Source organism: Neurospora tetrasperma (assembly GCF_000213175.1).
Source record: "Neurospora tetrasperma FGSC 2508 unplaced genomic scaffold NEUTE1scaffold_81, whole genome shotgun sequence".
Classification (NCBI taxonomy): domain Eukaryota; kingdom Fungi; phylum Ascomycota; class Sordariomycetes; order Sordariales; family Sordariaceae; genus Neurospora; species Neurospora tetrasperma.
In genome coordinates this window covers 743,845-758,338 of record NW_009799179.1, presented here as the reverse complement: position 1 = coordinate 758,338, position 14,494 = coordinate 743,845, and the positions used below count along the sequence as shown (strand labels likewise).

General features: G+C 51.4%; 3 protein-coding genes across 3 annotated transcripts; all 3 read right to left on the bottom strand.

Annotated features, from left to right (window-relative positions):
• Nucleotides 1-42: 42 nt before the first annotated feature.
• On the bottom strand, nt 43-2,489 carry NEUTE1DRAFT_70335 (uncharacterized protein; the record flags this gene model as incomplete). The annotated part of the gene is made up of 2 exons (XM_009856869.1): nt 43-1,865; nt 1,924-2,489. The coding sequence occupies 2 exons, from the start codon at nt 2,381-2,383 to the stop codon at nt 307-309; spliced, it is 2,019 nt and encodes a 672-aa protein (XP_009855171.1).
• A 2,747-nt stretch (nt 2,490-5,236) lies between these two features.
• NEUTE1DRAFT_149282 (uncharacterized protein) lies at nt 5,237-7,039 on the bottom strand (the record flags this gene model as incomplete). Its single annotated transcript, XM_009856868.1, has 4 exons — nt 5,237-5,408; nt 5,491-5,534; nt 6,754-6,778; nt 6,882-7,039. 4 exons carry the CDS (start codon nt 7,037-7,039, stop codon nt 5,237-5,239), a joined length of 399 nt encoding a protein of 132 aa, XP_009855170.1.
• A 7,013-nt stretch (nt 7,040-14,052) lies between these two features.
• NEUTE1DRAFT_141471 (uncharacterized protein) lies at nt 14,053-14,494 on the bottom strand (the record flags this gene model as incomplete). The annotated part of the gene is made up of 2 exons (XM_009856867.1): nt 14,053-14,316; nt 14,417-14,494. 2 exons carry the CDS (start codon nt 14,492-14,494, stop codon nt 14,053-14,055), a joined length of 342 nt encoding a protein of 113 aa, XP_009855169.1.

The following is a 14,494-nucleotide window of genomic DNA, read 5'->3' as shown; positions in this document are numbered from 1 at the left end:
TCGCCAGCGCAAAAAGGTAAAACAAAGCACGAGCCCAACCATCCCAATGCCATTTCCCAGATCCAGGATAATGCATGAAAAAAGTGCTTTTAGCCTGTTCCCTTGGGTGCCCCATCTAAGCCGTCTAGCTTGATGTTTCCAAGGTTGGACTGCAAAACTTAACTCCAGCGCGCCGCCTTCCATTTTTCCCCAAGTGAACATATGGAATTATAAGCTTGTCACGAAGGCAGGTAGTAGATAAAAATGTGCTGCTAGATGCGGACGTGACGTAACGTAAAGGATATTTCGAATGATAATCGCAACTGCTTAGCAAAGAATCCCATCCCACATCCCGGGACCACCAATGCCACCCATGGCAGGATGGAGGGACGAGATTGCAGGCCGAGCGTCTTCCACCGAGAAACAGAGCCGTTTGTAACTCTCCTCAGAGAAGGAGCGGACCGGCATCTGGCGAGATGGTCTCACAGAGTCCATGCCAGAAAGAAGGTCGCGAACGTTGTCTTGCAAAGGCTTGTCGGTAGAAGGAGCCCTAGCACGCTTCATTCCCGCTCTAGCCGGAAGATCGCTGCCCTGACGGCGCAAGTCTTGAAGAGCAAGTGCAGCGACCTTGTAATCATTGAGGTTTTGACCCGCTGGATCCATGTAGCAGGACTCGGGCGAAAGTGTCAAGGTGTTGCCCCCATAGGTTTCATGAGCCGAAACGATAACTGGCTGAAGACCATACTTCTCACCATCCTGCTTTCCATATTGGTAGCGCGCCTGAGCATCCGAGTCGGACGACGGCGCACTTTCCACAGAAGTAACGGAGAAAGAAGAAGACCGAGACAGTTGCGACGAATCGGAAATCATAGATTCGGGGGAAGATGCAGTAGAAACGCTGTTGGCAAGAGACGAGCGGCGGGTAAGATAAGGAGGAGATGTAGCCGAAGGCCACCGATCCGAGACCTGAGCAGCCGTTGCGTGCGAAGCCTGATGCATAGCGTATCCCATCGACGAGCCCTTTGCAAGAAGACAAGACACAGCGCTCACTGCAGGAGTACTGGTCATTGCACGCAGCTGAGGGGTGGGACGGGGGCTCGGGAGCAGACCAAGCGCCGGAGCCATGCGGCACTCCGCTTGCACAGCGAAAGGGCTTGGTTCCATAACAGCAGGAGTTGCCATCGGAGCCGGAATCCTAGCGCGGCACTCAGCCTTGCTCTCGAAAGGGGAAGAACGCTCAAATGGAGGCGTATAGAGCGATCTGGCGACGGTCGGCACAACAACAGGCGATCTCTGCTGGAACCAGGAGGCCACTTCCTCGACGTTATCCAACTCTGGAGTCAACTGGCGGACAGCGGTCTTGTAGTTGGCGCATTGCTGCTGATAGATCTGCTGGGCTGCAGAACCAGAGCAGGGTGGAAGCGACAGATTGAGCTTGGCCATGCACTCAGTCCACCGCTCATATAAGTGGTCTGGGATGTGCAGCTTCCAGTTAACCGCCAAGAGAAAAGCCATCTCATTCTGGTTGATCTCCTTGACATTAAGGCCAGAGATTTTGCTCCAAGCCTTTGCCGAGTAGTTCCTGTCCTGAAGATACTTGGAGGCCAAAATCAGAGCAGCAAGGAACATGCGGCGCCCACACTGGAGACCCGGGTTCTCGAGGCAATCGCGGGGCTGTTCCATGGTGAAGTCGCATGCAGGGATGTGGGGCTTGATCAGGATCAAGTAGTACAGTGCGACCGTCAAGGTGGAATAGCTGGAACGCGAGCGCTTGAGCGTCTCCTGGATGAACTGGCGCAGCGAAAGCCCCGGATTCGCTCCATTGCCGTTGCGAGGGCAGGCTGAGGACAAAGGCCAAATGGCTTCGACGGTCAAGGTGGCTGCATCTAAGAAAGATATTTGAGTATATGTCCATCGCGAAAACCAGTAGTAGATACTCCTTACCGACAACGGTGTCAACGAAGTTAACTTTGCGGTCATCTTGTCTCACTAGAGAGGGCGGATGTCCAGTACGAGAGGTCGCTGAGCGGTTTGTGCGCCGGGGGTTTTGTCTCAAAAGACGGTTGCCCTTGGCCTGTTCAGCACAACTCTTTTGCCAGTGGCTAACATGCTTTACGGACGGTTCACAAAGGCTCTCGACAGAGCTGATGGAAGTTTGCGACAAGTTCGAAAACTGCGTGGGAAAAGAAAAGGTGCGGTAAGATTGTTCAGTGTCGGATGCGCTCGAGCGGGAATCATCCGAGTCTTGGGACAAAGTAGTGTTGGACGGCACCGAGATTAAAGAGGAGACCGAGAAAAGGGAATCGACGGAGGCGTAGGAGGTTGAGGTGGTAGTGGGATATGAGGCGTTTCGAAGAAGCGAGCTGCAGCGGGGGTGCACGCGACGTTCGCTGCTGAAATTCATGGTGCACTTATGGTGGTTGAAAGCAAAACCAAGTACCTCCAGTCGCCGTCTTGTTGTAGTATCGACCGATTAGATCGTTGGGGTATTGAACAGATCGTGAACCTATCGAGATGCAAGCTTCACCAACAAGGCAAAGCAAAGTATGTCGAAGAGTAGGGAGAATATCCTAGAGCAGCAAAGCGCAGGATCTCAAGGTTCTACGATGGAAGAACGGACCGGAAGATACGACAGAGACGGCGACTGGAGTAGTGTGTTTAAGCGCAAGATGCATCGTTTCGTGGATAATTTCGCCGAGGTTGAACGGGGGCGAAAGGGGGGGGTGCTTATGGTAGGCTTAGTATGCTACCATATGCGCAACTCGGAATGGTGTTGTCGGAAGTACAATATTGTTTCGAGGTGGTTATGATTCGTTGAAGACTTTATCGTCGTTAAAGGCGTGAAGACGGTTGAATATGTTCGAGTCGGGAAAGGCAAGGAGTGTTGTTGTTTTTGTGGTAGTGGTAGTGTTGGTGGTTGCGGTTAGCGTGTGTGATGAGGTGGTTGCGATGCGATGGTGATGTCGGTGTGGGTTGGTGATGGTGACGCCGTGCAGACTGGATATGCAAGGTACAGACTGAGAAGCTGGCTCGGTGTGGGGAGGCAGACGACGTGTCTGGTCGGCTTGTTTTAAAAGGCGTGGACGGCGATGTGTGGTGGTGACGATGCACCCCCCGTTGTCGGATGGGAGTAGGCGAGAAGGGGTGACTCTTCGCGGGCGCGTGTCCTTATCCTTCTGGGATCGGGGCGGCGAACAGCAAAAAGACTCGCTCGGCCAGCTGCCTGCGGGCACTGTGAGTGACTTGGACTTGGACTGCGATAGAGACCTGATGGGCGGGTCCCGTCTTGTTGGTCTTGCGCTGGACCGCTGACACTGCTGGGCCTGATGGGGACCTGATTGGAACCGGATGGGGGGCGACCCTGGTCTGTCGTGCCCAGTCTCCTCTTGCTGATGATGACTCTTCCCTTTTTCGCACGCGCTGGCTTGGGTGGCGAGGGAGCCCTAGCAACCTAACCTAACAGAAAGGGAATTGATTCGATTAATTCTCTCTGCCGCCGGAAGACAATTACAGCGGATCGGAGATTTGTTAAGGAGGGTAACAGGTGGCTGCAACTGGCAGGGCGTTCACCTGGTGCAATGTGCGATGTGGATGAGGGAAGGGATGTTCTTTTTGTGGGTGGTGACTGGTGCGTGTGCTAACACTTTTTTTCGGCTTCCTTCAGCGCACTTTCAGTGGTGTGACCAAGCGTCCCAAGACGGAAGCCTGAAAATGGATCTCGTTTGGCTGTTTTTAGTATGGAGTGTAGGCTCGATTGTGGCGAGTGGGCAATTGACGTTGCGGTGAGTAATAATGAGGCAGTGATTGTCTTGATGGAGCAGGTGAAGAAAAAGAACCTGTTTGCCTCTGCCGTGCTTCTTTGTCGTAGGGGCAGGTGGTGTTGTGTGCTAAGGAGTGAGTCTTCTCGCCGTCTTCAGCAGAGGGAAGCGAGTCGCTAAATCACCGATTCGGTCTGGTGATGAATGCGAGAATAGGCAGTTGTCGTTTTGGTGGTGTGTCTCTTGTTGAAAACCCTGACGATCTATGACTGACTGGCCTGGGCTCTTCCACTTGTTTGGTCCTTGTTGATTTTCCTTTTGTCGCAGGGTCCAGCGAATGCCGCACAGAAAAGGAGAATACGGCTTCAGACAAACACCAGGCAGCGACGCACAAATTGGGACGGGGCCTGGGAGAGACTGGGAACAATTGCGAGGGTGGGAAACTTTTTGGTAGATTAAAAAGAGCTTTTGGTTATTTGTTGGCGATGATGGCGGTTGTGACGACGTGGGCGTAAAAGAAAAAGAGGCGTGCAAATACACCAGAATCTATCACGCAGACTACAAATTTGGGGAAAACTTGAGTCGCGATCGTCTTAGATCTTGGAGGAATACATGGCTGCTGTGCTGGTCAGAGAAAAAGGAAGGATTGGGACGAAAGCGTGGGTGTCGATGAGTTTTGAAGGAGGTGACGCTTTGCTGCCACCGGATTTCTGTTCCTTCCCACATCAGACGGGAGCGAGGTCGAGCGGGAGTCGCCGGTACTCGATGGAGTAACAGAAATTGCCGGTGCGTCCGTGGGATTTGGTGCGATTGGGGAATTCCGGCAGTTAGCGGACCGGGTTCGCTTTTTGCGCACTACTTCTCCCCTTTCTGCCTGTTCGCTCGCTCTGCGTTGACGCAAGGGAATCACCTTCCATGCATACACTAGAGCTACAAAGTGCCTCCACTTCAGGGCAACCGCTGCAAGGTAGGTCGCCTGGTCGCTACCTATCTGATGGTATTTGATACGGGAAGCGGATGGGGCAGGTCAAGGCCATCCAGCTGAATAGTATCTACCACTTTCCATTTCATGATTTTGACCTTTTCCAAGGGATTTGCTTCACTTGATAAATCGCCCAGGGTTTTGTAAATTTCCAAACGCTTCAATCCTTCTTATCATTGTTGTGGACGCCATCAAACTCTTGTATGCCTCCTCCTTTCTCTCAATAGTTTAAACTCCCTTCGGCCGCCGACACCAGATACTCACTCTTTCACTTAACATCGCGCGGCATCACCCAAGTTCCAACTCCAAATCCTGTGCAGCGAGAAAGGAGGGAAGGGTTGCAGGGCCGCAACACCCTGATTGGCCCTCGCACTGCTATTGCTGCAAGTCGGCGGGGGTGCGGTTCTGTACGACTTGCCACTCATTCGCTGGTTTGGCTGGGTTGCTCATTCGGATTCATTCATCCAGAGACACCACAAAGGCATCACGGGCAAGACAGGAAGGTCGAAGCAGAATATCACCCTTGTCGAGTGGCCCTACCAAGCGGCTTGGGCTGGAGGAGGGGGGGGGGATGCGGGGCGTAGACTGCATCATCACCATCACCACCACCACCACCACCACCACCACCACCACCACCACCACCACCACCAGATGTCGACGGTTTATGGGATTGTAGGCAGTGAAAGGTTCTATATCAGTGTCTTCTAAGGGCAGTATTATGTAGATGGTATGTAGATAGTCTCGCTCAATATTCTCGTGAAGCAGACCAACAACCCATCAAACCACGGATAGTGGTGGCCCTCCTTTCCCAACTCCTGGGATGAGTTTGCAGTGTGACTCAAGCTGCATCCAGCAAGCAACAGCGCCAGTCGAGAAGAACACAACCATGATAGCAGCACAGCTGAAGTGGCTCAAGAGTGGTTTGTTCCGTCCAGAGTGTGTGTGCGGTTGTACAGGCCCAACAACAGGCAAACCAAGAGGGGTCGCGACACATGTCCATGTCTTGAGGAGTTGCCGTTGCCACAGAGAAAGCAGGCCACCATCATCAGCCGGACGGGAAAAGCGAAGGCAAATCAGAGTCTCCGACGGGATTCTCAGACGCTGGTAATGTTGCATGATGTTCACATGGAACTGCGTGTTTGCGAGGCCTGTGAGGCCCACAGAAGAGCTGAACGAAAGTTTCCACTTGGTCGCCTTCTCTTCCTGCCGCAAGATGTGCAAGTTTTGAGTCAAAGTTTACATCACCACCAGCGCCAGACAGATCTTGTGGATGAAGGTGAACCCTCAACTGTCGACTGCTGTGAATCACGAGGCACTAACAAGCACTAACAATTACGGATCAGGGTCGTCAATCCAGCTGCCAAGGCCGGGATACCTACCCCACCAGCCCCTCTTCCTGCCAGGCTTGTCCAATCATGGCCGCTGAAAGAAAGCCAAACCCCGAACCAGTTCCCGTCTCCACTTGCTTCCACTTTCCTTTGTTCCCTCGAGTGACGCATCGCCAAATTTGGTAAGCATTCTCGGCAGGCCTCTTTCTCAGTTCCTTCCTTCACAGCCGCGCCGCCATGACGATTGCCAGGTTTAATTTTATCACAGCAAGCGCAACACAGCCTCTGAAGCATGCAAATCCTCTTCAAGATTGTGTCAAGTTTGCAAAGAATGTCCAACTTTTACGGGCGGCAGTGTGACTAGGTCAGCATGAGCTAAGTAATTACTACTACCTCGACATGCGTCTCTGTAAATCCAGCAGCTGGTGGCTCTTTGGACCGGTTTCATACTGCAGTGTTGGCACCAAACCCTTCCGGCCAGCTCAAACAACACCGGGAGATTCTGCCACTCTGCAAACCGTTTCATCACAGACATGCATTTCTGACCTTGATGACTGCACATCTTCGTCGTCGCCAAGTCGCGGTTACGGTCGCGGACGCGGTTGCGGCTGCGGCTATACGGCTTCCCCACATGATTTGGGCTTCAATCTTGCGTGTCAGGCCGTGCCAGAGCATCAACGACCGTCAATCCGCAACACGTACTTACCTGGGCAGTGCCCTCTTTGACGCTCCTGCAAATGCCCGCAGTGGTCAGTTGAACACATTGGAGTCTGTCCCTGTGAGATCGTGAATCCAAGGAGCAGCTGGTCGTGGACGTGCTTGGCCGATTCGCACCAGTCCCGCAGACCGTTCGGCCTCGTCTTGGGTGAATCCGAGACACCCGACACGACTGCAACCTCTTGCCCCTCGAGACCAGAACCATGGTTCGTTCCAGCGGTAGGCATGTCAATGACCACAATTCTCCAGGTAATTGGCTGTTTACTGTGAACCATGATGATGAGGAACGCCTAAGCCGCAAGAGGTCACTGACAATCATGTTATTCACGGCCAATCCCACTCAAGCCATACTTGATGATTCTGTGTAATCCAATAGGTTCACCATGATCATTCATGGAAATGCGGTCCCGTGGCACAAACATCAGACCTCCAATAAACCGAGAAATGGCGTTACAGACATTGGAAAACCATCAGATAACCGCCAGCCTTTTGCTTCACTTCCGCAAAACTTATCGAGAGAGCAGATGCCAGCACTATCAAGATGAAGACCCTGGACTAATTTCCAGTTGTGACAACTTACAACGCCATGAAATTGGTATCGGAATTCCCCGCGTTGCTCATAGGATGATGATTCCATACACTACTCGCTTGCTCACTGTCGCACGGCATTGCCGTCGGTCGCAAAACGTCAGGCCAAGAGCCCCTCGACTTCATGCGTATCGTAGCAGGTAAGACCCCATTCCTAGCATGCCTATATCGCACCCGCGCCGTGGCCGTCGCAAATTGGGTATTCAGTTTCAACCATTCACCACCAAGATGAGTCAACTTTGCTGCCGTCACCTCATCCCGCGATAGGGGAGACAAGACAATCTAGACAATGCACCATAGAGCGATGTCGGACACACCTACATATCAACAATGTGTCACTCGCTATCGAGACAATATCGGGGTACATATTGTGCTAGACTTCTGGACTCCCGAAGAACCAGCAGCCAATAACAGGTTTCGAAGGGTTTGCACTGACGGATGATGCGATGAGCCTCACGGTTCCAGCTGAGCTTTCAGCTCCATTTATTTCAAATTCGGAGTCATCAGAGAACCCCGAAAAAGAGGTCTCATGGAAGATTCCAAATGTCCATTTTCGCCAAGTCTTGACACAAGGTCTCACCAACATGGAGTTCTGCTACTGCTGTTTTTTTGTTTTGGTAATTCAAATGGCAATTATCCCGACGCTCTACGGCCAATCAATCTTGAGAAGGGCTGTAGGCCGACACCCTCGATTTCTGCCTGGCAGATCTGTGATTAGCCAGAGCTGTCTGGGAATTAATCCCTTTGAATAAAAAAAAAAGCAGAGCGCGACAACAACCGACAATACCGCCAACATGGAAAAACCACACAATAGAAGAGTCATCGGTCATGTGCTACAATTCGGCCGAAACTCCAGCGGGCGCAATGATGTATGTAGTGTATGTAAAGAATCCCGGGAACCGGGGAACTCGGTCATTTTGCGGCCAGTCTATCCAGGTCCCAAAAACTTACCCTTTTAAGGAAGTGCACAGACCTCTTCTCTTCTCAAGACATGTCCCTCGGCCAAATGTGCTCTGCAACCCAGGATGCAGCATTTCACCCAAAAAGCCCCCTTTTGGGCCAGCTGAGTTGCGAAAAGGAGTTTCCAAGCAGTATTTGATGTGAAAAGATAAAAGTATTTCCAATTTTCCTGGTAGAGAGTCCAGAAAGCTGAATGTATTAGTAAGTACTGATGTCTTAGAATACTTATTGACTAAATGCTTAGGGTGGGAATTTTGGGACCTGGATAGACTGGCCCCATTTTGGCAGGTTGGGGAGACCCAGACTTCGAGAACGATATCAAAATTACGGGGTACATACGTGTTACAGTTTGTCCAGCAGCCCGATAGGTAAACAGCTTGTGGTTTTGAACTTCGGTTTACTGGTTCGTGATAACAGCCATCATCCATGTTTTCGTTGGGTTTTGTTTACTCGGTGGAGAACTGGAGCATGTGGCAGCGGCTGTTGCGGTACAATCGAATGCATGGGGAAACTACGGGGAGACGTCCATGGCGGATCCAACGATAACAACAAGAGGTTCACGATAGGGAATTGTCCGGGTGAATTTACACACAGAACGCCTGTTACCGACGTTTGCTTCGGACCTGTGATGATTGAGAGAAGCCTTCCGCATCGGGCCAATTTCTCGACTTATCGATATGCGTGAAGATCCGACTCGTCGTGAAGTTGGGAAGAAACAAAGAAGATATCTTCTCAGCAACAAAAAAGACTCAAGTTGTGGGCTTTGTCGAATGGGGTTCTGTATAGCGGCATTTTTACATTTTTGAAGAGATTATCCTCGCGTCGTACAGTTATCTAACTTTGCAGCTTTGTTGTCGTCCCATAGAACGGTCATCACGAAGACAAACGGCATTTCCCGGTTGATCAAAGTTCTCAAGTTCGACAATGCTATGCATTTCACAAGCCTTACACAAGCACTGGAGCGGCTATTACCTAAACAGCCCCGTCGGTGAGCTTACACTACAACTTTTCCTTGAATAGCTGAATACCGCCTCCGTATCTTCCAAGATCCAGCGTGGATCTTCACGGAGATTAGAACCTCCAAGGCTGCCGCCGCTGCCTGTTATAAGCGATCGATATTACCGCTTATTTTGCCTCGGACAACTCTTTTGACAATCTGACAACTGCCGAGCCCTCCACAAGGCAACCTGATAAACACAGGCATGGCTAGAACTCTCTCCCATGTTCCGGCCGATACTCGATTGCCTCACTCCCTCCCGTTCGGTCTGTCAAAGTTGCAGCAGGCCCGGACAGCAGCGGGAGCGCCGGGAGGGGGAGGGGAGGGACAGGCAGAAACCCCACAAACACATTGTAATCTCTGATCATCCTGGGGCTGGCTGGATGGTTGAAAGGATGGATGGATGGGAGCCTTTCTCGTCGAGCCCGAGCCTGACGGGAAGAACTTCGTAACTTTGCATCTCCCGAATATGCACATGCACGTCGGACCGCTTCAGCTAAGGTACGCTTCAGGCTACGAAGCATCTGGTTTTCGACTCCCGAGTGGCTTTTCAGTGGGGACTCGCCTCGCCGAGGGCCACAATGGCTACCACTTGGCATATCAAAGCCTTTTTGCCGTCTGAGTGGTGAGATTCGCGCATGAAGACACGGATTCTGAAGGTGAAGATATGCAGTTCACGTTGGCCCGATTGGGGGTTGTCATAGACTCGCAGCCTCAGCTCCCTCGGCCGTATCGAACGGGATACGGAGATACGTAGATATTGGTGTCGGCCACCTCTCCCGGAAGCAATGATGTGGATTTCGTTTTCCAACTTTAAACCCACCCGAAACCGGAAAGAATCTCGATGCACATTGCTCACCGACAACGAAACATTGTCGATACCGACATTTTCCCAACTCCCCCTACCCTGCAATACCGCTAGTGTAGCTCGCCCAGCTGGCGGCAGCACCACCAACCAAGCAACCACCAGCTTGTACACGTATCGCGGTGTAGACAAGTCACAAGCCTAACAAACTCCAACCAACTTGAAACCTGCCCTAGCCATTATCCCAAGTCCCGAACTAAAGCATGATGACGAATACATACCCCAATTCTAGGCCCGGCTTTTTACCAAATACCGTCTTCTCGGGACGGAAAACCCAGAGCTGGTTCGTAGTGGGGTCCGATCAAGACCGGGGCTGTAATCTTGTCCCAAAATGCCGACTTCACGATCCGTTGCCTTCGCACAGTTGTGTTGTGTTGTGGGTGTCTTTTTTTTTTCTGATTCGTTCGAGAATTCTCCTCGAAGCATAGTGTAGTATCACCGCCGGCTAACACTCTAGGTAGAGCCAAAAAAAGCCGAGAAAGCGCTGCCAAAACAAGGCAAGGTTTCCCGAGTCTTTCGGCAAAGACAGGACACCTAAAGATTCATCGGCCAGCGCTCTCCGTGCTCTTCACGCAGCGCCGAGCGTGCCAAAAGTACATGAGCAAAAGTCTCAGCGGATAATATGTGGAAGATGGCCAAAAGGTGTACATTTTTCACAATCCGCACACAATCCGCATATCTACTTTTGTAGCAAGTCGTGTACTCGTGAAGGAAAGCCCAAACTGTACGAATTTCAAGTACCCCACAACACGGAAGCTTCGTTAGGGGACAAGTTTTGTGGCCCGGCTTCCACTGCCAGCCGAGCCTGCCCAATCCCGCATTTCCCCGCCCCGTCTGCCGAGCAGGGCATCGAGCGTCTTGCCCGGGCAACCCGTGTGGGCGGCTCGGTGATCCGGCGACCATCCCGGAGGTGTTGCGGCGGTTAGGTACTTGTACAGTACAGTGAAGTGAACTGCGGCGGTCGAGTTCTTCACTCGTCAGCCCTGGCGCTACTGGCGGGTCAGTGACAATTCATCAGCAACAGTGGGCCCCTTACGGTCAGCATGCTGCACGACCCAGCAGGAGGGACAGGTCACGGGTCCGGGCGGGTGCGGTGAGCATGTCTATAACCCTTCTACTCTAGAACCATGAAAATGATCACGATGAAGGATCGATGATGTGGAACTTCCGGGCTGGACATTTAGCTCACCACGTTCACACATACATCATCTTACAACCGACCGAACTCATCAAGCTGATCAGAGTCAGTCACACATCCGTTTGCCGGACCACCAACAACACCCCGGTAGGTAACCTTTGGGCATCACCTCCATTCCTTAGTACCGAAACCTACATGTACCTTGATAAAACAAAGAGTTATGATCAGGCTTCCATCGCCACACCCTCCTCCTCTTACTCCCTCCTAGCCCAACTAGGTGGTTTTCAACAAGGCGAATTTCTATGTACCTACCTACCTATATGACGAGCTTCGGAGCCTCGTAGAATGGGAAACGTAGGAATGTGAATAATTGCGATGAGCAGCGCCCAGTGTACTTGTCAGTTGGTGGTGGTGGAGTCTTGTTGGATCAACCGTGGATTTTTATCCTTTCCTGGTAACAAAAATCATCAGGCGAAACAGGGAGCAGGGGAGCAGGACAGGGCAGGCAAAGCAGGCAGGGCAGGCAGCAGTCTCACATCTTCCTTCATGTTTAGCTTTTTACTGGAGGGTAGGTAAATGGTGGACTTTACATGCTGCGTACCTAGCTCTCACTCAGCTGTGAGCCTGTCTGTGGTGAGACTTGTCCGTGTCAGGGGAGTTAATTTGGTTTGTTTATATAGCCTATTTCTGGCGGATATTGATTGGGGGTGTTATTGGTAGGTTTGGTCGTGGAGTTCATATCACCTTGATACAGGTAGTTCAGTGAATGAGTGAAAATTGCTTGTGCAAGTGAGTTTCTTCGGTCACTAGGTCATGCTGGTGTGTTCAATCATCAACCGTGATGGAATGAATACTCTCCGCTGACTCTACCTGTCCGTCATCACTTCCCAACCTAACCGGATGGCAATCAATCCGCTCGGGAACAGGAAAACTTCTCACGGTGAATACCGTAACACGCACGACGATGTGGGCCCAAACAAGGTGAGGTGAGATTCCAAGTTTCCAGACCCGGTCCGAGACCCATGTGCAATCGGTGAGTAAGCGGCGAAACGAAAAAAAAAAAAAAACCGTCAGCACTTAGCAAGTCCACTACACTACATACACTAAGACCAATTGGTGGGTAAGGGTAACGACAAAAACCAAGTCTTCCTGTCAGCAATCCAGCCAATCGAGATCGTGGGTTGCATATTTCGATACGATGAACACTGAGACAGTGTCTCTCAAGGTACACTAGGTAAGCAGCTAGTGCAGCAAGTTCCATATGTCCTAAAAGGGAAATTCAACGAAGTTCATCTGGATAAAAAAAATAAAATAAAAAAAGTCCCGTGGTAGGAACGGGAATGACATACTCTTAATCTTACGCCATCTAGCTTAAGAATAAGAGTGTATTTGCTTTGGGGAGTGTTGTTGAGTCGATGGTATGGACACTGTCTGGTCCCCGACTGAAGAGCCACATGTCAGCAGTGTCAAGAGATTCACAATCAATCAGAATTATTCACTGCATGAGCGGGGAGACAAGGTAGGTAAGCACAAGCCGTGGCTGCGATAGTGAATGTAAGTGCGATTGATGGTGTCTGAGTGTGAGTAAGACGCCGAGCCGGTTGGGTCGCCGAACGGAATGAAACACAGGACCGTGGTAGTAGCGAGCGGCGTGTTGAATCGGGTTAATTATCCGCTGATGCCATGGTAGTGATCGATTGGTGACTCGAAGTCTTCTATCTGCCGTGACACTGGCTTTTGGTAGATTCGAGTGCATTTCGGGTGGATGTCGAGCGGGTGATTACGGCCTTCGGTGTGTACTACTCGCATTCAATGTCATGTCGCTCCCTGTCCCACAGCAACTATACTGGTGGTAATAAAGATATTTCCCAATTCAGCCCCCGATCGCGAGCTAACGTGATTATTTGTCATTGTACTGACTTTGTGCCCAACGGAGTACGAAACTGGATCGCCATGAGCAGGCCGGATGTTCCGCCGCCATGGCTATGGTGAATGACAATGGTGTCCGTATCACTAGAGCGACATCGTACGCTTGCAAGTCACGGTTCTTATGACTAAGTGGAGAGCTCAAAGATCATTTGGGAGGCTTGTATCAAGTGGCCCAGGTGTCGGTTGCACTGTGACTGTCGAGTGTTCGACGCGTTGTCATTGACCAGTACACATGAGCTGTCGATGTTCGGCGAAACAAAGTGTTCTAGCCCATCGGTATTGAGACAGTGACATCCGAACCGACAAGATATGCTCGAAGTTGTGCAAAGACGTAGGGAGAACTCGCAAAGGAGCCTCGATCAGTCGCTACGGTTGTCGAATATCAGTTGAGTGCTGTGAATCCCGAGACATCTTCCATGAGCAGAACATCAACAAGTCCTCTTGACAAGAATACGGTATCCGTCTCTCGTAATCAAAACAATTAGTATTATGATAAGCGTTCCTTGTCCATCGTAGTTTCCGTGAAGAGAAACTCTACCAGTGAGTGCTGGGACTTCTGTCACATTATCTACTTGGGAAGGCACGATTTGTTCACGAAGATCTCAAAGACGACTCGAGAACCGCACCACTTGCATGAAATGCATGATTTGAAGAAAATTGTTTCGTAATGCATAAGTCCATTCATATTATTGCTGATGCCGTATCTCGTCGCACAACGAATTCCCAAACATCCGCCGCCGAGACTCCCTTTGGTGATCATGATCCTCAATTTGCCTTTTCCGTCCGCCGAACTCTTCAGAAAGGTGTATTCTCAATTTCGCTGTCCAACGCTGAAATGACACTCCAACCCGCACTCGGTCATGCTGGGGGCAGCCTCAAAGTCCTCAAGCGGACGGGACGGACAAGGCGTCTTGTTGAGGGCTCTCTGGGTACGGACCGGATCGGCTGGAGCACGGAGGGCACCGGTGAATGTAAAGCCGGTGAGCAGTTGCTGCTGGGTAGCGCACGGAACGGCGACCTCTATAAAGGTGGGCCCGCCGGCCACGTATCTGGCTGCCGGGGTGGGAGCCGGAGCCTGTGCCGAAGTTTGAACTTGAACATTAGCTTGGGCTTGAGCCTGGGTCTGGCCAAGCGGATTAAAGCGCCGAAGATGGGCACGGGAGGGAGCGCAAGACAATGTCGGGCTCGTTGGCAGTGGCAGTGACGGTCTCGAGCGCCTTGATCAGGTGCTCGAGCGGGTTGAACTTCGACAT